The sequence below is a fragment of the Fusarium mangiferae genome (genome assembly GCF_900044065.1).
Source record: "Fusarium mangiferae strain MRC7560 genome assembly, contig: FMAN_scaffold005, whole genome shotgun sequence".
Classification (NCBI taxonomy): domain Eukaryota; kingdom Fungi; phylum Ascomycota; class Sordariomycetes; order Hypocreales; family Nectriaceae; genus Fusarium; species Fusarium mangiferae.
Window position 1 is genome coordinate 738,297 of NW_024573925.1, and position 25,856 is coordinate 764,152.

The 25,856-nt window shown below is 49.8% G+C and overlaps 11 protein-coding genes across 11 annotated transcripts; 5 read left to right on the plus strand and 6 right to left on the minus strand.

The window, feature by feature from the left end:
- Positions 1-937: 937 nt before the first annotated feature.
- FMAN_07178 (uncharacterized protein) lies at positions 938-1,228 on the minus strand (the record flags this gene model as incomplete). The annotated part of the gene is made up of 1 exon (XM_041830770.1): positions 938-1,228. One exon carries the CDS (start codon positions 1,226-1,228, stop codon positions 938-940), a length of 291 nt encoding a protein of 96 aa, XP_041681400.1.
- A 4,804-nt stretch (positions 1,229-6,032) lies between these two features.
- FMAN_07179 (uncharacterized protein) lies at positions 6,033-6,664 on the minus strand (the record flags this gene model as incomplete). Its single annotated transcript, XM_041830771.1, has 2 exons — positions 6,033-6,355; positions 6,406-6,664. The coding sequence occupies 2 exons, from the start codon at positions 6,662-6,664 to the stop codon at positions 6,033-6,035; spliced, it is 582 nt and encodes a 193-aa protein (XP_041681401.1).
- A 1,210-nt stretch (positions 6,665-7,874) lies between these two features.
- On the plus strand, positions 7,875-9,158 carry FMAN_07180 (uncharacterized protein; the record flags this gene model as incomplete). The annotated part of the gene is made up of 1 exon (XM_041830772.1): positions 7,875-9,158. One exon carries the CDS (start codon positions 7,875-7,877, stop codon positions 9,156-9,158), a length of 1,284 nt encoding a protein of 427 aa, XP_041681402.1.
- A 170-nt stretch (positions 9,159-9,328) lies between these two features.
- FMAN_07181 (putative PHO89-Na+/phosphate co-transporter) lies at positions 9,329-11,099 on the minus strand (the record flags this gene model as incomplete). Its single annotated transcript, XM_041830773.1, has 2 exons — positions 9,329-10,980; positions 11,024-11,099. 2 exons carry the CDS (start codon positions 11,097-11,099, stop codon positions 9,329-9,331), a joined length of 1,728 nt encoding a protein of 575 aa, XP_041681403.1.
- Positions 11,100-12,542: 1,443 nt separating this feature from the next.
- FMAN_07182 (uncharacterized protein) lies at positions 12,543-12,935 on the plus strand (the record flags this gene model as incomplete). Its single annotated transcript, XM_041830774.1, has 1 exon — positions 12,543-12,935. One exon carries the CDS (start codon positions 12,543-12,545, stop codon positions 12,933-12,935), a length of 393 nt encoding a protein of 130 aa, XP_041681404.1.
- Positions 12,936-13,169: 234 nt separating this feature from the next.
- On the minus strand, positions 13,170-16,631 carry FMAN_07183 (uncharacterized protein; the record flags this gene model as incomplete). The annotated part of the gene is made up of 2 exons (XM_041830776.1): positions 13,170-14,370; positions 14,416-16,631. 2 exons carry the CDS (start codon positions 16,629-16,631, stop codon positions 13,170-13,172), a joined length of 3,417 nt encoding a protein of 1,138 aa, XP_041681405.1.
- Positions 16,632-19,940: 3,309 nt separating this feature from the next.
- FMAN_07184 (uncharacterized protein) lies at positions 19,941-20,918 on the plus strand (the record flags this gene model as incomplete). Its single annotated transcript, XM_041830777.1, has 1 exon — positions 19,941-20,918. The coding sequence occupies one exon, from the start codon at positions 19,941-19,943 to the stop codon at positions 20,916-20,918; it is 978 nt and encodes a 325-aa protein (XP_041681406.1).
- Positions 20,919-21,188: 270 nt separating this feature from the next.
- Positions 21,189-21,809, minus strand: FMAN_07185 (uncharacterized protein; the record flags this gene model as incomplete). Its single annotated transcript, XM_041830778.1, has 3 exons — positions 21,189-21,444; positions 21,503-21,557; positions 21,608-21,809. 3 exons carry the CDS (start codon positions 21,807-21,809, stop codon positions 21,189-21,191), a joined length of 513 nt encoding a protein of 170 aa, XP_041681407.1.
- Positions 21,810-22,760: 951 nt separating this feature from the next.
- Positions 22,761-23,921, plus strand: FMAN_07186 (uncharacterized protein; the record flags this gene model as incomplete). Its single annotated transcript, XM_041830779.1, has 1 exon — positions 22,761-23,921. The coding sequence occupies one exon, from the start codon at positions 22,761-22,763 to the stop codon at positions 23,919-23,921; it is 1,161 nt and encodes a 386-aa protein (XP_041681408.1).
- Positions 23,922-24,187: 266 nt separating this feature from the next.
- Positions 24,188-25,093, plus strand: FMAN_07187 (uncharacterized protein; the record flags this gene model as incomplete). The annotated part of the gene is made up of 1 exon (XM_041830780.1): positions 24,188-25,093. The coding sequence occupies one exon, from the start codon at positions 24,188-24,190 to the stop codon at positions 25,091-25,093; it is 906 nt and encodes a 301-aa protein (XP_041681409.1).
- Positions 25,094-25,240: 147 nt separating this feature from the next.
- On the minus strand, positions 25,241-25,709 carry FMAN_07188 (uncharacterized protein; the record flags this gene model as incomplete). The annotated part of the gene is made up of 2 exons (XM_041830781.1): positions 25,241-25,358; positions 25,414-25,709. 2 exons carry the CDS (start codon positions 25,707-25,709, stop codon positions 25,241-25,243), a joined length of 414 nt encoding a protein of 137 aa, XP_041681410.1.
- Positions 25,710-25,856: the final 147 nt, after the last annotated feature.

Sequence of the window (25,856 nt, forward strand, 5' to 3'; positions counted from 1 at the left end):
GTTCTCCTCGTCCGATTTCTGTTTCGCTTTGGGGGCGCTGTCGCGGACCGCTGGATGGATAAGTGGACAGTCGAAGATGCTTCAGTGGTAATTGGCTCAAAGGGCTTCCTTTGGGCCGCATCGTGATTTGCCATGGGTACAAAGTCTTTGATAGCGACGGTGCTTATTTTGGGGTTCTTTCTGGCTCTCGCAGCCTTCTGCTTGGCCTCGTTTCTGGCAATTCCTCCCACACGGCTTGAAGACTTTTGCTGGGTGTGCTGTGGCTTGTAGCGAGTATAAAGATACTGCAGTACGCTATGTCGTGGACGACTATTTCGGCGCCGAGGAACCGTTGTTCCTTTTCCCTGATGGGTTCTTCATTGCAAAATTGAGAAGACTTTGTTCCCATGGCTCACTTGAAGCGACAATACTTGATGGGATGAATCAAGTATGGGTCTGTCGGTGATGTCCATCGTCAGGTCCGGCAATTCACAATCGGTTTCTCTTTGGACTTCCTCTCGGGACTGATTGTCGTCGAAATACAATCCCAAGGTTGGCAGGTGAAACAGCTCGTCTGAGTAAACAAGGTGAGTCCATGGCTGGAGAATAAAGCCCATACCCTGAAATGCAGTAGTGGACAGATGCTTGATTTGGTCATTTCCCGGTGTTCATGATTGGGGTAATTGGGTGCAGAGTAGAAACCTCAATCAGCAAAATGGTACTGCCAAAAGGTCAAGAGGTTGTGCTTCAAGGCTTTTGCCTCATAGATTCTCACTCCTTCCGATTGCGATCCTCGAAATATCTCGTGTTGTTTCTCAATTGACTTGATCGCCTCCTCCAGTGGATCATTCTAACTGTTTAGATCGGCAAGAACTTGCTTGTTCCATCTTGCGACCCGACCTTCTGATCTTCTGCAGCACCTCCCAAAGAATCTTTTCCTCCGTATTTTCTGAACTAGTCAATGTTCCGAATATCCATCATCGTGGTTCAGGATGTGCTTTTGTGTAGAAGATGCGGGAGCCTCCTCATCCTGAGAGGCCACTGAGTCTGGAATGGCCACAGCAGGACTGGTACTGTTATACAATACCGCCATGTAGGAGGTCCCACTGGTGATGATGTTAACGATACCTTCGTCAGGGCACTCTTGGATTAAGTCACGCAGGGGGTTAAGGGCGGTTCGTGTCTTGGGACCGTTGCCCTTGGACGAGAAAACAGCGAACATAGCTCGCTTGGCAGCAGCGAGAGCCATTCTATCCGACTCACTAAGGCGAGTGGACGTTACGGCTAGAGACTTTTCCCCTTTGGACTCCGCCTTGGCTCCACAGTCTTGACCTTCGTGGTCTTCACTTTCTTCGCAGTTCCCTCCCCAGACTTGTCAACTGGTTGAAGGGGGGATGCTAACTGGGATAACGGGGATTGTTGGCTCGGCAGCCGTGGCGTTGCGGTTGCGCTTTCTGTTGTGTTCTTTTTATGGACCATCTTGCCGAGAAGACTGTAGTTAGCACTTCTGATCTTGTTAGGAAGAAGCTTATGGCGGTTCAGGTGGTACACTCAATGGCAATATTATAGCACGCATGCGGATGCTGAGGAAGGCTCTGGTCTGACATATCGGTCAGGATCTGCGCTGCCTTTTCACGCTCATTCTGTGTGGGTGGGGGGGATGATAGTCTCATTTGATCAATTGTAGGGGATGGCTCTGCTGAGCAGAGGGAAGAGGCGTCGCTCAGCAGATCAAAGGGGCCTCGGAGAGCCACTAAGGAAACTAAGGAGCTATCTTTGGCTCAAGACCAGCAGGAGGTACAACCCCAACGCACGCAATGCCACCGCACAGACTGACACAGCATAGAAAAAGAAGCCGAAGTTCCACTTAAAGCCGGAAGATACAGAGATACACTTGACCGATGAGTCTTTTTGCTTCGTATCAGTTTCGGTTTCCGCCGACTTGAAAGCCTTGGGAGAGTTGGCATGTGACCGTACTTTCTTTCTGATATCATCGGCAGTGGTCGTCTTCCTGTCCGTAAATTGTAAAACACATGTCGGTAAGTGTTTTAGGACCTCGTGCTTGCAATACGAAGCTCGTTGGTGAAAGAGAGAGAAGGGATAAGGCTTCCAGAAATAACGTCTCGCTAAAGCTCAATTCAACCCCTTGGACGGTTTTCTTGTCCAGTTCCTTGGCTATATTGACATACGCCCAGGATGAGTTGTGGTAGATTATGCATCCGGGCAGTGACATCAAGAATAACGGTCGCTGGATGTCCTAACAATCGCTCAGATCAACTTTTCTCTTCATCGCCAGCATGGCATAAAGTGACTTGGGCCATGTTCTTGGCCAGCTTGAGTACGAGTCCGATTGTTCCCAGTGCCTTGATAGCCGGACACGTCTCATAGGGATCATGTCGTTGAGGGCTTACAGGTAACGCCAGTCTTGGCTCATTTGATGACGAAGGATCCTTGCTCATATCTTTGCACAGATGTGATCCTGGTCACCCAAAGGTTGAGACGCAGAGAGATGAGTTCGATAGCGTGAACCTTGAGTTTGTCTTTTCGTGATGTGAATTATTCCTCTGTCGTCATTAAAAGATCGTAGAATGTGGGCCAGCGATGGTCTTTACGCAGTGTTCAAATTATGAGTAGTCTTTTCCGCGTCCATACGACACTAGGTCTCCCTCTGGCACATACACTGATCAGATGGCCTTCGACAAACTTTGAAGTTCTCAGCTATGAACTGGCTAGCATGCTTACTGCTTGGCAGCATTACTATGATCTTCCTTTTGTCCTACCCCGTGACACTCATTCTCGAGGCCTCGTCATCTGTGAGTGCACAGAAGTTGCGCCGGGCAGACAATGCAGTACGGATGAATGCTGGTCACAGTTGGAGTCTCTTCCAGTTGATCATCGTGGCCGCAAGACGCCAATAAACATCTTTAACATTTCGGTGGTGCCGGCGCTGGCCTCAGGTCGCTGGCGGCGCGCCTCGGCCTCCTTACTCTTCTTCTCGAGGGGGCTCAGGGACTTAAACGAGTCGTCAACGGAGGGTCGCAGCAGGGGCTTCTTCTTGCAGGTGGTGCAGGTAGATTTAGACGGTCAGACAGTGGTGCCCAGGAGCGACTTCACGTTCCGGTTCGCCAGGAGCTAGGTTAACCGGATGATAGGGGACGTCATATCGAGGTTGTATATATTTCAGGTTGAACTGCACAGCGGGTCTGTTAATAGAGTTGCCTGTGCGGGAGCGGAAGGCCTTCTCATGGGGTGCACTGACAGTAAGATAGGCGTGCAACTTAGACAGGTAGGGTTTGAGCTTAGGGCCGATGCCCTTGGGCATCCCCAGGCCGCAGGTATACACGGTCATAGGTGGGATCCCCTTTGCCCGCCAGGTAAAGGTTCCATCTGAAATGATCAATATGGTTTGAAAACAACTGGCAGGAAGACTCGGGTTCGAGTATCAACATTGAGCTTTGGTCTTTGGTTGATGGGCGGTAGAGTGAACCCACGGAACAGGTTGGCAATGGGAAGGTTTTATGTGAGCTCCTTTTCTATATGAAAGGCTTCATCAAGCTTGACGATCTTGACCAATTGTGGCTTGATGCGTTCAGAGCATTTTTGTAGCTCTTTTGAGCCGCTTTTTCATCATCAAGCCTCTGCCCCCTGAGGTCCTCCAAACGTTGATGGAAGACCTCCAAGGTTTCCGAGTCGGAAGGGCCCTTCCATAAGCTGGCCATACAGCCCTGATCTCCCCAGAAGCAGCATCGTAGCGCTCCGGTAGATTCAGACGCGTCACGATATTGTCCAGTCGCGAGAGCCATGCGCTTGAGATATGGACCGTTGAATAATTTCTCAGGACAGACCAACCATCATTTCTATGTGGTTCAATTGAGCTGAAGTAATGTCGATTGGTTAAATATGAAGTCATGTGACTCCTGTGGTGAGATGGTGAGATGGTGATATAAATGCTCTACCATCCTCGCAGAAGCTAAAGCAGCCCGATTCGCCGCCCAGAAGTGCGTGAACCGCTTCCTCACTCTTCTTCTATTTTTTGAACTCCATCTCAGCATCATAGTGCTTCCTTTTCCCAGAGATCGTCAAGAAGTCTTTGTAAATCTGAAGAGTCGACCTGATTTTTTCTGAGAATCTTTGTGATATTTGCAGACATTTTGTGCGAGGACGAGGTTTCGGGTAGAAAGAGCTAGGAGAAGGATGAACCACATTAGTAGGTTTGCTCGCGCTTCCAGCTTTTCTATCTTGAAACGAGTTCCCTTGTGACATGACACTAATCAAGTCATGGAAGCTTCCATGTCAACGCTCTCCGTCTCGGTGCCGCTGATGAAATCAGAGAACCGGCGGACATTTTCTCAAGGTTCGTTGTTTGGACAACGTGTTGGGGAGAAAGTAATCCGTCTGGGAACGCCCCAAGATGATGGATGGATGCGACAAGAGTGATCTCCTCTCCATGCAGCCCTGTGCAAGTCTTTGTCTGTGAGGATGTAACCGAAGCCTAGACACACCTTGCTGTTCGTTAACTGCAGCTTGGCTTGTCCAGGTATAGCTTCCCTGGTTACAGCTTTGATGCTAGAAGTAACAGCATCGGCTTCGTGCTGGTACATGCAGAGTTTCTGGGAAGTTGGCCTTCGCTTTGTAGTAACGCAGGGAATCATTCCATGCGGCGGGGTGTGCAAGGGTATAAGGATAGTTCCGATTGTCGCAATGTATGCGGTCGGTACTTAGGTGAATTCCGGTGTAGAGGTAGAGTCATGCTGTCCAGCTGAAAAATAATGCTTGGGAGGAGCAACCAGGTTGGCCTGTTGTTTGTCTTTTCGCATGTTGGCTGGAGCAATAAGGCTGTCCTGGTTGGCGTTCTTTCGCACCGCTGCCAGGGGAAGTGCGAAGTGAATCCCGCAGCTCAGGCTCGAAGCCGGGCATTATGGATGTCCAGTCAAAGACACCAAGACAGACGAGTCTTGATTGTCATGATATCTTCCATGGCCTTGGCCGCTGGTTTGACGATGTGCAAACTTGGGCAGGTGGGAGAATGTAGGCGGAGTTGGTAGAGGGCAGGAAACATAGGCTCATTGCACAGATGAGAGGGGTGATGGTCATGCGACAGAGCGGCAGTGTCCTGTCCATGAAATAAATGTGGTAAGGTTGTGATGTTAGAAGAGTTTTCAGCCCCAACACAGAGGCAAAGAAGACAAACTAACAAGGTGGGCAATATATTCGTTGTCCTCCGGTGCCTGATATCTTGCCTTTGGAAACCATGAGATCACGGTTACTCAGCAAGGGCACAAAGCTGTACAGAACGAGACTGGCATCTGCCGATACCATCAGTCCGCTCGTACATTGAGGGGGGGCAAAGGCACTCCAGGTCGTAGGGGAGTGATGAAGGAGAAGATATCATGAAAGGGGATGTTGCTTTGATACCAGTACTGCCGGCACTGGAGGTGAACTTGATACTCTACCAAGAAGACTCGTCTAAGTACGAAGGTGATGAGAAGGCAGGACAAGGTGACAGGTGGGGAAATTGGTGGACTCTGGAGAAAAAGAGAAGGAAAGGAAATGGAAGGAAGGAACGAGTATTTGAGATAGAAAGTAGCAGTGCCTCGCACGTGATCAGATTGTCTTTGGGGAAACTGAGTCGTCATAGTGATTTCTGTAAGTCATATCTGTTGGATCCCGCGGTTTTCATCACTGATATGATACTCAACATCCACGCGTGAGGGCATCTAGCTTCCCCGTCCCGAGGGCGAAACGTGTGATCCGATGCCTACGCACATTATGTTCACTAATTTAATACATAGAATTCTCTAAGACTCCATTGTTGTTTGGTGCCTCGTCATCATGTTTGCGCTGTATCCGACGGGTGTTGACCTCCCCTAGGCGGGAGTCTGCATATCTGCCCACGCTTCCACCACCAAACGTCAAATTGTCTGCGCGCACCGAAGCTGGACTTACCCCCGATACCAAACGTCTCTCCCGTTACGTGATTCATTTTCTCGGGTCGGGGAAGCCTTCCGTAGCCGTGCCAAAACATGATATTCTCCCGCCGTTGTTACTTGTGGTTACTCTACATCTCGCCATCCCTCCACTGTATCGAGAATCTTCTTGGCATTCTCCAAAGCCGTCTTCTCCGTTGAATCAATCATCAAACCGGGATATCCTTGAAACCTAAACAGCTCACACCGCCCCCTCATATCTCGCAGAAGCTCCTGGTCGAGTAACTTGGTCGTGCCGCTCGCCAACCTCTCCGCGTTGTCTACCCGTTCAATGTTTGCCTCAATCCCACAGGTCAAGTACACGGGAAGAAAGGGGAGGTTTGCATGCCTTGCAGCGCTTGCGTACTCTTGTGCAACACTTTGACCCAGCTCGTTGTCCGATTGAAAGTCTAGGGAGTGTGAGCATTAGCTAGATGATGACACGGAGGAGGGGGTGTACCTGTGAAGACGACGAGACGGTCGTGGCTGGAAGGATGGCGTACTACTCTTTGTAAGATAGCCTGGCGTAATTGCTTTCGCCGGACATTGTAGTCTAGGTGGCCTCTGGAGAGTACTGCGTCTACGGGATCGATCAACTTGTGGTTGTCTAGCACCATGATGTTGGGGTCCAGTTGCTTCATGGCGTCGGCGATGGTTTTCTTTCCAGTACCTGGGAAGCCGTTGATCCACACCACAGGTGCTCTTATTGCGGTCGGCATCGTTAAATGCGATAGGGGATATGACCATGGGTTTTGGTGTGTATCCGGGGGTTCGTGAAGACTGCAATTATATCGATGACAATGAGACAATTGGATGGATTCGACTCGCAATTCAGTGATCTTATCTACTCCTTGTAGATTTTTATTATAAACTATAAATGGAACATCTGAAGCTTGGGTTGGCTATCATGAAAGCCGTAAAAAGTCAATATTGCTGGACTCGAAATTATGCAGAACTTGACTCGTAAACTCAGCGCATATCAACCTTGAATAGGTATTTGCAAATACAGCACCAGACGATTTAACTTATTATCCCTCAATCGGTTTAGTACTGAAGGCAGCAGTGAAAGTCAACTTTGGTGGGAGGTGGGGGAAATACTGTTCACCCCTCAACATGGTCCCATTCAGCATGATCGCACTCGATTGACCCGACAGTTTGGTTCACCCTGGTCCCAATAATCTGCATTCCACTCACATCTCATCTCATCTTATCTGAGCTGCCAATCCTGCAAAGATAGAACATGCAGTGAATAGAAATAAACTGAAGACATTCGATCTGATAAATTTCTTGAATATTTATATGATGATCCTGTTCTTTGATATGGCCATGGGAGTTGAGGCAAAGGGTGTCGCTAGCTGAATTAGGCCACGCCCACTGGCTTCGTAGAGGGTACAGGGTAGTCGGCCACCAGTGTAAGACAGTGTGTTCTTCTTCAAATCCATGCCTTCACACGTAAAAAGTGCCATTTATTTAGCGCAGCAGGTAGTCAGTTTACAAGGTTGCGATATCAAAGCCCATTCTTTTCTGGCACAGTACCTGGGTCTGCTCACAAGCCGCAGCCAGGTCTTCCATGGGCAATAGGCTTCAGTTCAACAGCAGGTTTTGAAGTCGTCCGCGACTCAGATTACGTTGTCACGGATACCAGCTTTGATGGACTGGCTTGACTAAGAAGAATCTCAACAAATTTTTGTTGATGTCATTCCGGTCGGATGGCACTGCATGACTCGTGTCGTCGTCAGAGAGATTCTTATCTGTTAGTGTCATCTCAACTCAAACCTCATACGCCAAGAGCCACGATCCAACGTCAGATTTCGATAACAATTTAATGTGAAGCCGATTATTCCACTTCTCACTCACTTGAGATTCTCTACATCTCTCACTTGATCTCTTCTTTTATTATATGTTATTTCACTAAAGCACACCGTGGAAATGGCACTTAATCGAGTTGCCCCCGAGATTCTTCTCGAAATCTCTAACCACGTCGATCATGAAGATCTGCGAAAACTTTGCGCCGTATCTCATCGTCTAATGTCAACATTTGAGCATCAAACCTACTCGACCATTGAATTAAACGAAACTTCAAAATCTGGAAGTGCCTTGTTGGCCCTCGCATCTGGACCTCGAAGGGATATTGTTCGCGAAATTCGATACAAACCTCACCATCCTTGGCCAGCTCGTGACAGGAGGCACAAGCCTGAGATCAAGCTCAGTGATGAGACTCGAACAGCACTACAATCTCTCAGCTCTTTCCCGTCCTTGGACAAGTTTCAGTTCGACCTGAGTCACTGGGAGTTATCAGAATGGGCTCTATCACCACAGTGTCTGAATCGATGGGAATTTCATCTATGGCACGGAAAACATGATACAGAACCTTGGAGAGTTCTTATTGAAGAGAGTCTACTGGCGTTAAGCAAAAGCGCTGGTTCCTTTTCTCGACTCGAGATCGATAGTCTTCCGCCAACTGGACGAGAAACATATCGTGCATGTGGGTCAGAAACGTGGAAAGATCTTCTTAGACACTTGACGTCGTTTGAGATGACGCTTGCTGGTGTCGGACACATGGGACATGGGGGGAGCTACATGTATGGAAAGATGACTTCAGCACACCAGGCGTTCATAACTCTTTTCCCCGAGATGTTTCTGGAGAATTTACATAATGTTCAGGTCTTACGATTCACTGGGAAGGCGAACGCAGTCATGGGCAATGAGCAACTCGTGGAACCCATAAACTGGGCATCTCCATTTATCAATCTACCATGTCTAACAACATTAGAGCTGGATTACTCTCAGATCTCGAGCCAGCTCGTTGCCTTTCTTTCCAAACATGCAGGGACAATTGAGAAAATCAGTCTGCGGAACTGTATAGCCCCAGCCAAGCAAATATGGATCAACATCATCAACCTCTTCCTTGAACGACAGCCTAAGCAACTACTTGAATTTACGACCACAGTGCTTCCAGTGCATAAACGCATCGGAGACCCTTTTGCTGATCACTCAGACGGGTCGGATGTTAAAATGAGGAGGTTCGTGGTTGGACTGGCGAAGCACGATATCGCACCTGTGGAGGAGTGGGACGCCGTGGGTGATAATGATCCTGAACTTGACGAGTCTGATGTTTGCAAGTTGTGGGGTCAACTTGAGGAGATGTTGGAGCGTAATAGGTGCCATGCACGAGGCTTGTTGCAGGAAGCTAGCCGTTGCAATCAACCATAAAGCCATCATGAGCGAGTTGCATTGGTCTCTACTTGCACGAGTTGCTTGGGTCTCGAGTATTATAAGTTTCTAGTACATACTTCTAAATATAGCCATTTTATCATAAGCACAAACAAGCATATAGACTAGGTATCATCGCTAAACCCAGAAATACAAACACCTTGATGTAATCACCCGTCCCATCTCGGCGCATTGATGATCAGTGCCATCAAACAGCCCGACATGACTCCTGTCACGGGCAATGTGATTAACCAACCCATGTAAATCCAAAGCACAAGCTTCGGATTAATACATCTCCAATCCCCATTCGCCAGCCCAACGCCCACCGTAGCTCCCGTGATGCACTGCGTAGTAGATACGGGTAAAGACAGCCTCGTCGCCATAAGCACGGTGATTGCACTCGCAAGCTCCATGCAGAAACCGCGACTTGGCGAAATAAGTGTCAAACGATTGCCTAGCGTCCGCATGACGTGGTAGCCGTACGTCAATAGTCCTACCACGATACATGCGCCGCCTACGACGAGGATCCAGATCGGTATGGCGACGAATTGGGGGATTTCCCCGCTGGACCACACTTGATATGCTGTTGTGAACGGGGCTACTGCGTTACTGACGTCGTTTGCGCCGTGGACGAAAGACGCTGTTGCGGCGGTGAGGATCTGGAGTGCGGAATACATGTACTCTGCACGGTTGTCATAGTGCGCTGATCGAGCATGCATGTCTTCCAAGTCCCAGTTGAGGATGTTGTTCCGCTTCTGCATTGCCACCACGTCCTTCTCCAGTCCGCGGAGTAGGACCCGGTTCACTTTCCATGCCATTACTTTTGGACTGTTCCATGAGCCGTCGGGTCGCGGAGGTATGAATTCTGATGAGGCGCGAGGTTCGAAGCGGCCTGGGGGTGTTTTGGGGGGTGTCTGAGCTGGCGGTGGGAGAATCCATTCATCGTCGCGGTCGAGATCTGGTAACTGGCCATCTGGGGTCTGAATCGACTGAAGAAGAGTCTCGGAGGTACGTAGATGGTTGAGTTCCTCCCGCGTGAGATGCCCCTGGTAGTAGTCTCTGATGCGAGGCTTGGTGAATCCAGCTGGAGTCGGCGGAGGTGGTGATCGCCAGAGGAGAAGTGGTCCTTGAAAGACATGATACCATTTGAGAGTCCAATCCTCGTGCATTATTCTCGTCCATAGAAAGGGCAGTAGAAAGAAGATTTGGAGGAGAGTCATTCCAGTAGCTGTCGCAAAGACTGAGATGACGATATCTCGAGTAGATAGGTTGATAGTATGGATCCCTTTCCAGACGAGAAGCATTGTGAGTGCACCTACTGTCAAGTAGGTATAGAATGGGATGGAGTAGAATGCCCTCCTGACAGCTGTCTGTTTCGTCAAGATGAAGTTTTTGGTGAACATGAACAGCACAAACCCCATACAGCCCGCGATCAATGGCGCAATGATCCACGCCGCAAAGATCTGCGACACGCCATGCCAGCCCCAATTGATCCTCATGATGCCTATCGATGCCGTGGCAGCTCCAACGAGTCCTCCAATAAGCGAATGTGTGGTCGAGACGGGTAATCCGTGTCGAGTCGCAAAGGTCAGAAAGAGTGAGGACGACATGATAGTGCACATCATGACAAGAAGTAGAACGCCGGGTGAACTGTCGTAGTGATGAGGGTCGACAATCTTTGTTCGGATGGTATCTGCTACTCGAGACCCGACTGATACACTGCCACTGAATTCGCAAACTGCGGCCACGAGCATTGCTTGCTTCATGGTCAGCGATCTCGAAGAGACCGACGTCCCAAAGGAATTGGCAACATCGTTGGCGCCTACAATGTCAGCATTATTCAACAAGATACTCGAAATACTCACCAATGTTCCAGGCATCGAGACAGGCAAATATAACAGTAAGAGCAAAGATATAATCATACTGATGAAGCACCGCCATCTCATTCGGGGTAATAGCAATAATAGAATATCAAGAGTTTAGCTGCTGTCTCCACGACAGCGATGTTCTCAATCCATGACCAAGACAAGACAACCATCAACAAAGGTCGATAAGCACTGGTCAAAGCATACATAAGCTGCAGTCGACGATCGTGGGTCCCAAGCTCCCTTTAAACACCCAAAGGACTGGTTAAGCTATCCGCGCTCCCGCAAAAAGTGTGCGTCCTTGCGAAGCTATGATTCGATAGGCGAGATGCCAGACCCGATCTTGGCTTTCTCTGGTGAAGAAACGGGCGATGCAGGGGGTGAAATTGATCGAATTGAGGACCGAGCGAGACTTATCAAAGATGCCGTCGTGATTTGGGGGCTGTGGTGGTGAAGATGTTTGATGGGCCAATGATAGGATTAGGATGGAGCACGAGGCTGGTGAGAGACGCGTGTTGAGGCGATACTAAGAAGGATGATACAATTCAAGAGACTTGGCGGTTTAGAAGCTAGCAAGGAGGTTATTTCAACGGAATCGACGGATATTCAAGGCTTTTCTGTGCCATTGTGGCGCGTATATCATGACTTCATCCTCGCCTGGTTTGAGTGAAGCCATTTCATCACCACCACAATAAGGCATATCTACCAACACCTCCACGAATAAGCATGTCTATAAAATGAGTCAACTTCTCAGACAATGATCTCACTGCGGTCCTCACCGAGACAGCAATCGAAGAAAGATATCACATCACTTCGATATCCTTGACCGAGCTCAGACGTCGGACTAACAACGCCACACCTACATATAGACACCGTCGATAGTATCCTAGCGTCTCGGCTACTTCTTTGTTTGCAGAACCCCTTGTCTTGAGGCTCCAGGAACAGCCTTAATCCCACGTGCCATTGAAGCCACCCGATCGGGCGACCGAAGCGGCCGATATTATGGGACGATGTGTCAGAGGTCAAGGCGGTTCTTGACTTGGCGGGTGCCTCCGTCAAAACTTGTGACTGTAGCAGTGTAAAGTCTATCAAGGTCCCAAGGAGAAGAAGCGAATGTGTTGATGAGGAAGTTCTCGTGATATTTTTTTATTCAGGGGCAAGCTAACCAACATTATTCTGCTACGGAAACAGAATTCTCGGCTTTGCTAGAAGTAATTAGACTAAGCCATCTTCATTATGTGAGCTATTGGAGGTGTTCGGCCCAAGCACCTCTACTCCGCAAGTCGTAAATGAAGCCATCACCACTTCAAAAGATACGTACCTCTCCATCCCGATCACTCTCCACTTTATGACCGATCAATCATGTCAATCTAACCTCGGCCCGTCTCTTCCCCGATCCCATCTGCGTCACTTCCTCTATCAATTCGCCATCGCATTCTCAATATCCAAACCACCGCAACTCAATCCCACCAAACAAACCACTTCGCGCCTCAAAACCCACACTCAAACACAAGCAACAATGTCACGCCTTCTTCCCCGACGCATCCTCCTGACCCCCCTCCGCACAACCCGCCTCTCCTCGACCTTCCAGACCCGCCCCTCACCACCAAAACTCCCCGCCGATCAACAAGCGGAATTCGAGCGTCTCCAGCGCGCAGCCTCCGTATCATCTGCCTTCCAGCCCGAAGAAGCATCACCTGCTGCTACTACGCCTGCTACGTCGCAGGTTCGTCACACAACCACCCCCGAAAAGACGGATGATGTGAATGTTGGCTTGTTCCGTGGTGCGCCGCCTGAGTTTGAGGGTGACAGGAATCCCAAGACTGGAGAGGTTGGAGGTCCAAAGAACGAGCCCTTGAGATGGGGTGGAGAGGGCGACTGGTCTTACAATGGACGAGTTACGGATTTCTAAAAGTCATCGAAGCTGTGCCTTCAAAAAGGGAATTTGGTTCACCATGTGGTGGCAATTGTACAAAATTGTATCAAAATTAGACAAGGCGATTTAGACTCAAAGGCCAACGCCTTCTGATTAAATTTGTTATTATCATAAGAGGGGTATTCTAATGCTACAAGACCTCGGTTTCTCTGCCCTGCAATGCAATGACACCAACGCCTTTAATCAACGTGATAAATCGTGACGACCAGGTCATCGATCCGTCTTCTCCTCTGTGGCTGGAGTTTCGGCGACATCGTCCATATCCACGTCCTGAGCCTTTTCTTCGCTCTTTTCTTTTTCTTCTTCGTCGTTTGCAGATGACTGATTCTCCTTGTCGGCTTCTGCTACGGGATCATTAGACTTCGATGTGGATGGTTCAGGCTCCTTTTTTCTCCATGTGGCAGATATTCCTCCTCTTAGTTGTCCTTCTTTGTCTTTGTCGAGATCAGGGCCGTTGTCAACGCCCCATTTGACCTCACGCATAGCTTTACGCATGCGCTCACGTCGAGCTTTGCCGCGAAGTCGAGCCTGTGGTTGTGCGCCGTTCTCAACCCATCGTACACTCTTGATCATATAACTGATGCCATCGTGAACCGAATGACGATGACCGTAATCGCCACCAAATTCCCGGCTAGAGATCCCATGTCGTGTGGAAGAGTAATATTTGACTAATCGAGGAAGGATCAGGACGTTGACGTGCAGATCGCGTTGCGCAGGGATCGACATGGGGCCGCTGGGTGGAGGGGCGATGATAAGGTCTTCGGATTCGAGATCGACAGTCGAGTTCGCTGGCTTCTTACGTCGCTTGTCGGTGACTCCCTGATCAATGTCCAAAACCGAGTTGTCAACGTCCTCAGCCCATTCTCCCTTGATCCAGCCACTGTGGATGCACGCCGCAACAACATCAGAATCGTCGGTATAAACGTCAGTGCCCCATAGATATCCTCGTGAAGTGATCTCTTCCCTTGCGATTGACGAGAGATGAATTCTTGCGACCTTGACTGTTAGGATGCAATTCTCCTTGTTCTTAATCATATCCCATGGCAATGGTTTCGGGTTGGAAGCAAAAGCTCGGTGTGTAGAGGTACTTGGTACCAAACGCCCAGGTTTCAGTCCGGGATCGTAGATGAAATCTCCAAGGTGGTGCCTGGGTCGGTCAGAAACGGACTCCAAGACAGCCTTCGATGATATAATGGTTTTCGATTTCGGGGGAATAACCGGGGCCGAGTTGATGGCAGCTTGTTTCGCTGGCTGGTGCTGGTGTGTATGTACAGGTCGCGGAGGGTGGTGATGATGAGGAACAGGTAGGCCCTTTTCACCTGGAGGAGCACCAGTCTTGAAGTTCTTGAAAGGCGCAGTACCAGTTAATGGCGCGGAGTCGGCTGGATGATGATGGTGGTGATGCGGGTGACTATTACGGTCAGCGAAATCAAGAGAAAACGGCAAGCCAACGTACTGATGATGATGGTGATGCTGGTGAGTCTTGGGACGCTTTGCCCTGTTTGCTGGAGTTGCTCGTCCTGAGCTGTCATCATCGCCCTTTCCATCATCGTCCTTGAGCTTCCTTCTTCTGCCTTTGGTGGCCTTGCCTCCTGCCTCTGTTCCTGAATCGGGTGTTATGTTCTCCGAGTCCTCGCGCTTAGCGAGACTTGCATTTGTGAAAGGCATGGCTGTAGAAGCGATGGGACTTGAGACGCCCATGACTCCATTGCCAATACCCGCAAACATGCGACCGAATTCGCTCTTGATTCCCGGCTCGCCAGTTGGTCCAGGTTGCTGTAATTGCGCGCCCTGTACAGCTTGTGGGAGTGGCGAGATTCTACCCTTTCGGTTCATCTCCTGGATGGCTAACAAGTTACGCTGGCCGTTCGGGGCTGAGGCATCGTCACTAGTCCTATGTCGTGGGGAGTCATATTGGCCAGGGCCATGGGCTCCATTGTACGCAATTGTTGGTGGTGGTGGCCCTTCCTCTGGCCTTCGATGGGGATGTTGCGGTTGTTGTGTAGGGATTAAAGTCATACGCGCTCGATCTGGGGACTCGTAAGGTGCCGGTCCAGGTGGCATATTCTGAGCTGGCGGATGTGAGGATGGCGCGTATCGATCGGGTGGGGGCCCTTGATAAGAGTGACCATGAGGCGGATAAGGCGCGCCAGGGGGGTAATCGGGATGTCGCTGATGATCCATGGGTGCTCGATAGCTAGGGTCAGGGCCTGGCCGGCCCCATTGTGCATCCCTAGGATCCCGTTCTCGCATGTCTCTAGGATCACGGTTTTGGGGATCACGAGGGTCTCGGGGATCTCTGATGTCCCTCGGGTCACGATCTGGCGGTCGGCCATAAGGTAAAGGATTTCGAGGTGGTTCGCGGTGCCCATAGTCGCCGGGATGTATCGAGTGTCTTCCCGAATCGCTGCCAGAGTATGCGCGCTCTCTTCTGTCGCGTTCACGTTGCTCTACTTCACCCATTCGCTCGCGTTCTGCCCTGTACCGATCCTCGTACGGATTGGGTCGCAAACCAACTCTTTCAGGGTTGTATTCCATGCCAGGCGGAGGTCGGCCCATCTCATCACGTCGCCCATATGCTTCTTCTGGCCCTGGCGGTCGTCCCATCTCCATCGGTCGAGGCATTCCCGGATACTTAGGCTGGCTGCTCGGCCTTGGGGGAGGCCCTGGTGGTAACCTGCTAGGTTCTCTTGCATGATCTGCAGAGCCTGAAGGGTGCCTTGAATAGGCAGAAGGTGTGCTGTAGCGAGGGACTTCGGGGGTGGGGTAGTGTCCAGGCGGTGAGTTTCTGGGCTCGTAAGGTCGCTGATGATCGGGAGTGTGAGGTCGACGAAATGGCGGGTAGCTGGAATTTGCAGAGTGCATTCGTGGTGAAGCATGCACTGCCGTCGCGAAGCCAGGACCAGAGACGGGTGGCCCAGAATGAGGAGGATAATGCGATGGCGGAGGTTGCGATTCGCGCATGGCTGGAGGTGGACCGCCCAACATTGACGATATCGACATGGAGCTGTTACTGCTGCCTGATCTCGCCAGCGCGCCGAGGGCAGGAAGTTCGCGACCTGAAGGAAAAGCCATCGGGGGGCCGACAGCGACAGGAGGGCCAGGTTGCGGAGGAGGAGGCCCGTAGCCCATCATGCTGTGCACCTGTTGAGGTTGAGTTTGCGGCGGCTTCGCCCCCGGTTGTGGAGGCGACGTCGGAGGGGGCATTTCGCGATTGAGAGTTCCCAGAGAGTTAATGGCCGTAGAGTTTTGAAAGCGCGCGTGGTTTGATTCGTGGCTTGTATGGCGGATCGTTGGAGCGTAGATGGAGGTATCGGAGGGTCGTCGTTGGGCCAAACTGTGAGGAGCGGCATACGCAGGGTTTTGATCGGGGCTCAAATTCTCAGCATGAGGATGATGATAAGATTCGGCGCGCGCGATTCCATAAGAATGCGGAGGAGGTGAGGCGATGGGATAGAATACGGCCGCAGTCGCGGTGGCCGGGGCGCTGCCTGCAGAAGGGATCGTGATGGCGCCGTTTGGTGTTGACGATGGTCGTTTTGTTGTTGTTGGAGAAGCGGGAAACGGAGCTGGATTTGGAACTGGAACTGGAACTGGAACTTGAGGGAAAGGAGAAACAATAGCGTATGGCGACGGCGAAAAGGGAAGCTTGGGCGGATGCCGTGGATCCATGGCGCCAATTTTTTAGCTCCAAAATTCCCTTTCGCTTTAACAAGGCGCTTTTCCTCTTTGGCCTGAATCCACCCAATCCTGTTCCCACCCCAGGAAATCTCCAAAGAAAAAAAAATGCCAGTCAGTGGAGGTCAGGTCGAGTCGAATCCACTAACTCTAGGTACTAAGTCAGTTAGCAAATTGGATTCATCAACGTTTTGAGTTGTCAGTTCGTGTTTGTGATAATTGGGTTTAGTTTGCGCGGGAGTGAAGAACAAGCAAGCAAACGTTGTGCCTCGGAGTGCAAGGTAAAGGAAAAAATGCGCAACTGATGTATCCGCCGTGAATCAGACCGTTACAAGAGCGCGCGCGCGCAAAGGTCAGAAGCGAAAAAGCAAAACGGCTGTGATTATGCGACCAAAAAACGCGGCGGTAAGCAGAAAAGACGTAGGTACATACATCCCGATACATACGGTTACCACACACGAACACGCAAAAAGCAAGGGACGGACAAACACATACGACACGTGCCAGATGCGAGAAGAACGTGATACTGACGACGAGACACAAGAAATGGTGCAAATGTTGGAAATGTCGATGTTTATCTTGGAGGAGTAAAGGGCAGTAGATGGCTCCACGAGGCGACAGTAAAGTCCACTCTTCCACTCGCGCATCTCAACCACACACAGTTGAAACTGAGGTGTTGTGCTGGCTGGCTCAAAGCAGGACAGAGGCGTGATCAGAAACAATCACATCACCCAATAGATCGACTTTGTTGTTACACTGCTGTGCCCCGGCTGGGGTGTAATAAGAATCCGATTTTGTACTAAGATCGAGACTAACAGAGAAGCAATAGCAGGGTTATAAGTCGATATCATGACAACCATGAGCTCAGACCTTGTTCTCTTATCTAGGTATTATCTGTCGCAAAACCAAAGATATCTCCTCGACTGGATGCATCACGTTCACCTCGTCTGCACAATGATACCGTACTGTATGAATACCGTGTCTAGCTCATCATGGCTTGAACGCCCAGGACCCGCGCCGAAAAAGATGGACAGGGATCGGGGCATGGGGAGAATGCGCCAGGGGGAGGGGGGGGGACCTTGGGAAGCGGTGGGCGCTAAGTGGACAGTGAGACATGGATGGGCGAGTGACACACACAGCACACACAAGATGGGCAAAAGACCCTGTTGGTGGTCTTTTTTGCTTGAATCAGGTTCAAACCGATGGCTGGTAGGTACATACTCTAGATACTTGAGAGAGTCAAGAGGGGGAGGGGAGAAGCTGTTTGCTAGAAAAGCGATGCACAGTGAGTAAGCACCTACAGCAAAACTGGCAACGGCAGACAGGGAGCTTGATGTGATGCAACACTGAACCCAGCGACAGCTGACTCGGAGCTGGGAGCTGGAGGTTGGAGGTTGGAGCTCTCATTATCACAAGCAAACTCGAGTCTCACGTATATTTTAAGCTCAGGGAATATCCCGCTACATACCCCTCAGCATGGCACTCAATCAGAGCGCCTTCAAGTGCTCAGTCAGCCTGGAACTCTAGCTCACTCTTCGAGTCCTCTTCATGATCAAACCATCTCATCATGCCCATGACGCCAGAGAATGAAAATCTCCAACAAAAAGCTTTCAAGCTAAACTAGTCCCAGTTCGCCCCAAGCCTTGTCTGCCGTGGCCGCGGTCCATCTGACGAATGGGACGACGCCTGAAATACCCTACCATATCAGCATGACAGGGGGTCGTGTGTTCCGCTGTCTGGTTTGGTTCGTTTGTTTTATCCTCACATTCCCGAGACTGGTCTTGGAGTAATTGGCTAGTAATAAAAAGATCATGGGGGAGAGACACAGCTCACGAATGTGTTGACTCTGGCCGGGTGAGATGCCCCGTCAGATCACTGATGAGTGAGTGTTACTGCACTGTAAGACAGACAGTAAATACAGGGCTGGTGCTGTTCTCGTCTTGCCATGACTTGTAGTGACGTTACCCCATATCTTTTGGTTGAGAGCTGGCATGTCGGCATCCAATCACCCCTGGCCTGTTTCCATTGATGGCACACCTCAGCGAGATGATGAGCGGAGCAAACCCTTTCTTTCTTTCTGTCTTTCTTTTTGTTTTCATTTTTCACCGCCTTACGATTACTATTCGCGGCATCATCATCCGTCGTTCCGCTCATGCAAGGTTCTTACTCAGGAACAAGATCAGCAAATCTTTCTTTCTTCTTTCTTTTCTTCCCAGCGGAAATCTCAGTTCTCATGCATCTGTCCGACCGTTTTTCCATCGTATCGTATTTATTTTCATGCTATGTTGTGCTGTGCTTAGGTGAATGTGGTGTTTGTGCGGTGTCGATCCCATGCAGCTGTGCCTGCGACTATCCCGTTCTGATTCTGATTGACGAACCATCACCGACCGTGCTTGATTCAGATGCTGACAGGGTTTCGCGACCTGGTTGTTTGTTGATCAGCTGAGACGTTCAGTGACTGTTGTGTTGGAAACAAAATGATTGCTCATCTTGTCCGCTTGGCTCTGCTGGGTCGCGTACGAACAAACAAATCATTGTTCATTTATGACAATCTACAAGTGAATGTTCCCGTCAATCTCAGATGCAAAATTCATTGATCATGTGTCATAGCTCGATCTTCTATATTTAGCTTGATCGGTGAATATCCCTGTTCAACGTCATGTCCCTGCGATTTCAAAGTGCTACCCTGGAGAACATCGCAACACCGAAAACCTAAGCACTCACGACTTATAATTTTCGTTTATTATACTGCGCTTGTTCATAAGAGCAAATGATTGTTTGAATCCAGCATACAAGTTTATATACGCTGACACCCGATTACTACCTGTACTCTCTTAGCGTTCCCCAATTCATTCTAGGGTATGCGAATACAACGTTATGAACACCAGTCCGTTGAGTGAGTGCACTGGCACTACGAATCGGATACCACCAGCAACGGCTCGCACCAACGTGTATATAAATTGTCGAATAGACTGGGCAACAATACATTAGATCACCTACAGACATCGCTTTCACGATAGTTATCACGACTTCTCACCAGCACTCATAATTTCGTTGCGGAATACACTAACATCAACAAGATCACCTCGAATCGGTTGAGATACCAAGAGGGACGACTCACTTCTGATTCAAACAAGTTTGTTCATTTAAACTACCTATACAAAAAAGCTATCCAAGTCAGCCGTCAAGATCCATACTCTGTGCGCAGGCCACATCCGTGAATCACAGCACCTGCTACCAGCGCATTCGTTTGAACAACCGACTATACCCCTATAAAGGTATCTCACACTGCTTCTCTTCATCATGAGTTCTTCTTTTTCTGCAAACCCTCAAGCAACCTCTCTAGGAGAAACAATGGCGCCACGACGTCTCGCTGACTACATCGAACGCATCAAGGAGGCTGACAAGACTTCATCGCAGACTACCGCCCGCCCCTTCAACAACGGCACGGCAACACAGCCGCCTGTTATCCGAGGTCGAGTCAACCGCATCCTACTATTCCCCGGATCTTTCAACCCTCCTCACCAAGGTCATCTTGACCTCCTCAAGCATGTTTTCTATAACGCGGGAGCAGACCTCAATATCATCGCAGCTATCATCATTACCACTGACGACAAGAGACTTGAGAGGAAGATGGATGGGAGAGAGACCGGTATTGTTCTTTCTCGTGAGAAGCGAGTGAACCTCTGGCGTGGAGACGGCATTCCTGTTGACTGGGCATGGGTCTATGATAACTCTGAAGCTAGCTGGCCAGGATTCCATGCCAAGCTTGTCAATGCGTTGAAGAGGGATGGAGTAGACCTCAAGTTCACTCTTCTCCTCGGTCCAGATGCCATTACTGCAGATGGCGGCTATAATCCTGTTGGCTGGAACTGCGGCGACGCTATCACCAGTGATATCTCTCGCCCTGTCGACTTTCGCTATCCCAACAGTCTTCGACAGCTCGCGGGTTGCACGCCCTGGGTAAACCTCCAGGATGGCCGACCTCGCTTCGACAACAAAATCTCGATCTGTCGCCAGAACCGGGTTCAGCCCAGGGGCACTATCCGATTCGTACCGTGTGACCTGGATCGACGACCTCAAGATGCGCCTAGTTCGACTAAGATTCGAAAGATCATTGAGAGCTCGTCCCAAGAAGAATGGGAGGAGAAGCTGAAGGGTATCGCACTCCATCCGAAGCTTTTAGTTGAGTACCTGAAGGAGCTCCCTCCGCTTACAAAGCCTGCCGCCGAGTCGAAGGAAGATCTGGCGAAGAAGCAGTGGGAAAGCATTGTTTGGTAAACAAAGAGGCTTATGTATTTGTACTGAGAGGACTCGCAGGATTTGCTGGCGATGTCCTGTATAGATTGATGGAGTTGATCTAGAGCTAATCATGAAGCAGTAGCACATGTAAGGCGCTGGGAGTTCTCAGAGTGAATGGTATAGTAGAGCAAAATACAGAGCAACAAAAACACGAAACATATGTCCCAACCACAGTGATGGCCCTAGTTAAGTCAGAGGCCGTATCCCTCATCATCTTGCACCGTTCCCCCATGCCATAGTAAGCTACAACTATTTCTTAAGCCCTAACTTAGTACGGCATGAAAGCGACCGTGAAAGATGACGGGGGATACGATCCTTCCGACTAAAATACTTCCCACAAGCCTCGCAAGTTCCACTCGGATCAGGGATCTTGTTCGCTCGAGCATAGTCCTTGTGAGATACCCAGTAGTGACGATGAAGTTCCTTCTTGTCTGCCCCGAGATAGCCGCAGTCGTTTTGGAAGACGCAATTCAGACGACGGTTATGTTTACGATTGTAATGTTTCCTGGTCAAAGGAAATGTTAGAAAACCTGTTACTGTACCGAGGGAGGAGATGAACTGACCTGAAGTTGGCTCCTTGCTTCCAAGATCTTCCACAACACACTACCTCCTTCGTGCCTGATACTAATTAGCTGAAGTTGATAAGATGACGTTAGAAGAGATCTGACTTGCCCATCGCATGTTCGTCTTCACTCCTAATCTCAGACCCATCATCCTCGGAACCACTACTATCCAACGACAATCCCGCTTGTAGATCGGCCAGTCCACCGGCGTGTGGATCAAAGCCATAAATACGTGCATGATTCCCAGACTAAATCTGAGGCCTGGGAGTGCTGTAGGAAGTGTTGGCTGAAGTTTGCTCGTTGCCATTGTATGTTGGGCTGTAAGAGTGAATAGTGTTGTACTCTTGGGTTGGGTATTGGTGATGGAGGAAGTCTTGATGCTGCTGAGCTGCCCACTCGGAACGCTTCACCATAGACTTGACCTCTGGCCCCAAGTTAGCTTCTTTTCAAGTGATTGACACCCTAAAGAGAAGTCTTACCATGGTCAGGAAAGTCTCGCTCAATGTCAATGTCGTTGAAAAGCCCCATCGTGAAACTCAAAACGCCTAGCTAATGTTAAGCGAAACAATGAGAAATGACTCCATTGAAAGAGTGTAATACGCGCGACTGAGTGAAGTTTAAATACCCGCCTGGGTTCCTACTTATGAATTAGCCTTGCGATGTTCGGTCCAAAGATCTTATCACCGTCCAACCATAGCCTCACTTTCAACCTGGGGGCCGGCCATTTCATCATCGATACCGACCAATCTCCCAATGCGAAACACGCCTCGCGGGCTGGTATAACGGGCCAACACGTGCTGTCAGGATGCCTGATTGGCGAGAGATTCATGAGATGGCGGTGAGACTGGGGCCTGCATGCGACGGCCCCCGTTGTTTTCTCTTTGAACATGTTCGTTTCCTCTGCAGGCTAGTAGCCAACACAAGACCTTGATATAGGTTGTCGAAATAAACTCAACAACAGGTATCCTCAACCCATCCTAAACTTACCTAACCTATACTTATACTATGTACGTTGCCTGTGTTAGTATCTTCTCATTTAGGATCGAGGGTCACTCAAGTTAAAGTTTAGTCCCCCGGAAAGTGGACCCTCACTGTAAATGCCCGGGCCCGAAGACACCAACTACCGGCGGAGGATCGGCGAAGCTCCACGTGACGGCGCCGAGCTATCGGGTTGGTCTAACTTAAGGAGTCTCTATTTGTTTACCTCGCACCATCAACAGCATCAAATCATCATTACCTCTCCTCACATTCGTCGAGCATGCGTGAAGATGGAGACCCAGATCCTGATCGCGATCGTCCTCCGGGGAAGCCGTGGTGTGCCAGCATCGCATTTAAACTGACCCTTCCGCTCATTGTGGGTTTGACGATTGTCATGCTTGCACCTCAAATTTGTTTTCTCTTTGATCTTGGATCGATAGATATGAAGCTTACGAGCTCAATTGCGGTTTGTCCGGCGCTGGCTATGGCGAGGAACGTCACATTTTATACGGATGATGCCCTGGCTCCGACTCCACTACCGCCGGCTCATGCAGCTTCAGATGGACCAGATATTATACACGCTTTCCAGTCTTTGAGTCGCACAACTGTATGGAAAAGCATTTCGAACATTACTTTTGAGAGCGACACGTTTGAGCCTGAGGGAATGGTACGCTTGGGCGATGACCGTTACGTGGTCAGTTCAGGGCATTGGACCGTGCCAACTGAAAAGTACGGCAAGATCATCAATGGAACAGACCGAACAGCTGGTGCAGGGCTGGCTCATCTGATGGTGTACAACAGTGAAGGAAAGCTTCTTGCTGATGCGACAATCACGAAAGAAGGGAATGATGAGTATCACAATGGAGGAATTGACTACGATGGTCAGTATATCTGGGGGACCATCGCGCAGTACCGACCCAACAGTATCGCGTATGTATATCGGACAGACCCAGCAACCTTGGTGCCAGAGCGTGTCCTCAATTATAAAGACCATCTCGGCGGTATTGTCCACGACACCCGCGACAATTTCATTACGGCTCTGAATTGGGGCGCACGAGACGCTGCAACATGGGATCTGAAGAGTGCCAAAACAGGTTGTGACGCAGCACCGAGACCCGAAAGAGTCGTACGGAATCCAAGTTATTTCATCGACTACCAAGACTGCAAGTGGCTGGGCCACAGTGGTTTCTACGGCGGAAAGAGTGTCATGCTTTGTTCAGGCGTCACGACAATTGGCGGTTACAATCTTGGCGGCATCGCTCTCGTGGACGTCAAAACGATGGTTCCTCTAGCTGAGGTGCCAATTGAGCTGGAGAGTAAGCTTGGCGTGAGATTGACGCAGAATCCAATGGATGTTAGCGTCAAGGATGGTAAGCTGAGGCTCTACCTACTGCCTGATCAGCATAACAGCACTTTATACATTTACGAAGCCCAAACTTGACTGATACCTACCTACTAGATAGAATAATGATATGAACTAATTGTGTAACCTAATTTGAGGGGTTGTGCTCTTATTTCGGTGCCTGTCGAGGTGACGATAATGCTGACGAAGCCGATTGGGCTAACCAAGGTAGCTTAAGGCAGACTCGCATTCTCGTATCACCGAATTCGGGTGCCTGACGCCCGTTTATAAAACGTGCTTCTTTCATCGAAACCCATCCCGAGACATGAGTATTTCGTGTTTCGTTTACAATCCGAAAAATCAACATGACCTTTACTGAGGATTCGAGCTCAAGACACTTCCGAATGGAAGGTCTCCCGCCTGAGCTGAGAGATCTCATCTGGAAGTTCTCCCTCCCTGACTGTCGTCTATTCCATGTAAAGAAGACGTCAACTCAAGAGCCATCTACCAATCCTACAGTCGACCAACTGTTCTTCCGCTTCCACATCCATTATGCGCCTCCGATAGCTCTTCGAATATGTCGGGAATCTCGTGCTGTTGCACAGCGCGAAGGTTTCTTCCTCTCACCTCACGGAGACAACCCAGGCGTGTGGTTCAGGCCAGAAACAGACATCCTCTACTTTGACCGGAACCAACGTGTCACTCTCAAGGCCAAACCGCATAATTCAATAGTTACAATTCATGGCTATGACAAAGTCCTCAACGTCGGCATTGAATGGCGCGCTTTCTTTCGAGATGTTCCCCGCCCAGCTGCCGGTGAGACAATGGCGGAATACTGGAGATCTTCTATAGAGTCGCTGTACGATTTCATGCCGGGCATGCGCACTCTGAACTACATTCTCCCTGAGCTGCGACACAAGGGCGGTATGGTCTGGGGACGTGAACCGTATCAGGCGCAGAGCTACAAGGCTGTGCTTCTACCGCTACCGGAGAGGGTCAAGATCCCGTGGGAGACGACGCGGAATCGGGGAAATGATCGGGCAGCGATGCTGAGTGAGTTTCTGTTCAATGCGTCACACGGTAACAGAGATACTACACCGCTCATGGTGACTTGGGGAGAGGTTAAGAAGGATATTGAAAATGGTCTTGAAGAGGATCCTGAGCGAGAAAGTGCAGGACATTATCCGCTCGAAGTGATCGGTTGGTGGTTGATAAGGGATGGTATTCCTGAGACACAGGAGAACCCACAGGTTCAACGATTTCAATCTTAGGCACTGTAACCAAGGAAGCACTCGGAGAGGGAAATTGAGGCGGACAACACTTTTGTAACTACACTATCGGCTCATCAAATGACTTCGCTTCATTCAATTCTTCATCCCACACACCAACGCCAGTTCATTCATACCTAACACACCGCTTTAAGACATGTGAAGTACCTCAATGTTGTTCCCAACAGGATCCAGAACAAACGCCGCATAGTATCCATCTCTATACGCCCTCAGCCCAGGCTTTCCATTATCCACCGCTCCAGCTTTACTACACCAACCTAATCAGCATCTTCATCACATATTCAGATTGACAATTGACTTACATGGCCACATCATACCACTCATCAACATGCTTCTGATTCTCACCATCGAAAGCGACATGAACAGGTGCAGTTCTGTTCTCAAGATTGCCATCATATTTCTTCAACGCAGGGCCACCGCCGCCAAGCCAAAAGTCTGGAGCGCCATTCTTGACGCCGAAGCTGCAGTACTGAGCTCCCTTGGCACCTGTGCCTTCAAACTTGAGTTCATAGCCAAGAGGAGCAAGAACAGCTTTGTAGAAGTCGCGCATCTCGACGTAGTGTTCGCCGACGGCGAGGGCAACGTGACTGAAAGGCATGATGAAGTGATTGACTATTCTTTGGAAGTGGCTGTTGTTTTTGATGGCATGAGCTGATGAATAGATCGAATGATAAGAGGAGTTTTCAGCTCTTATATACTTATTTCTTACATGTCCCTAGTTCACGGTCCAACTACACATTTCCCC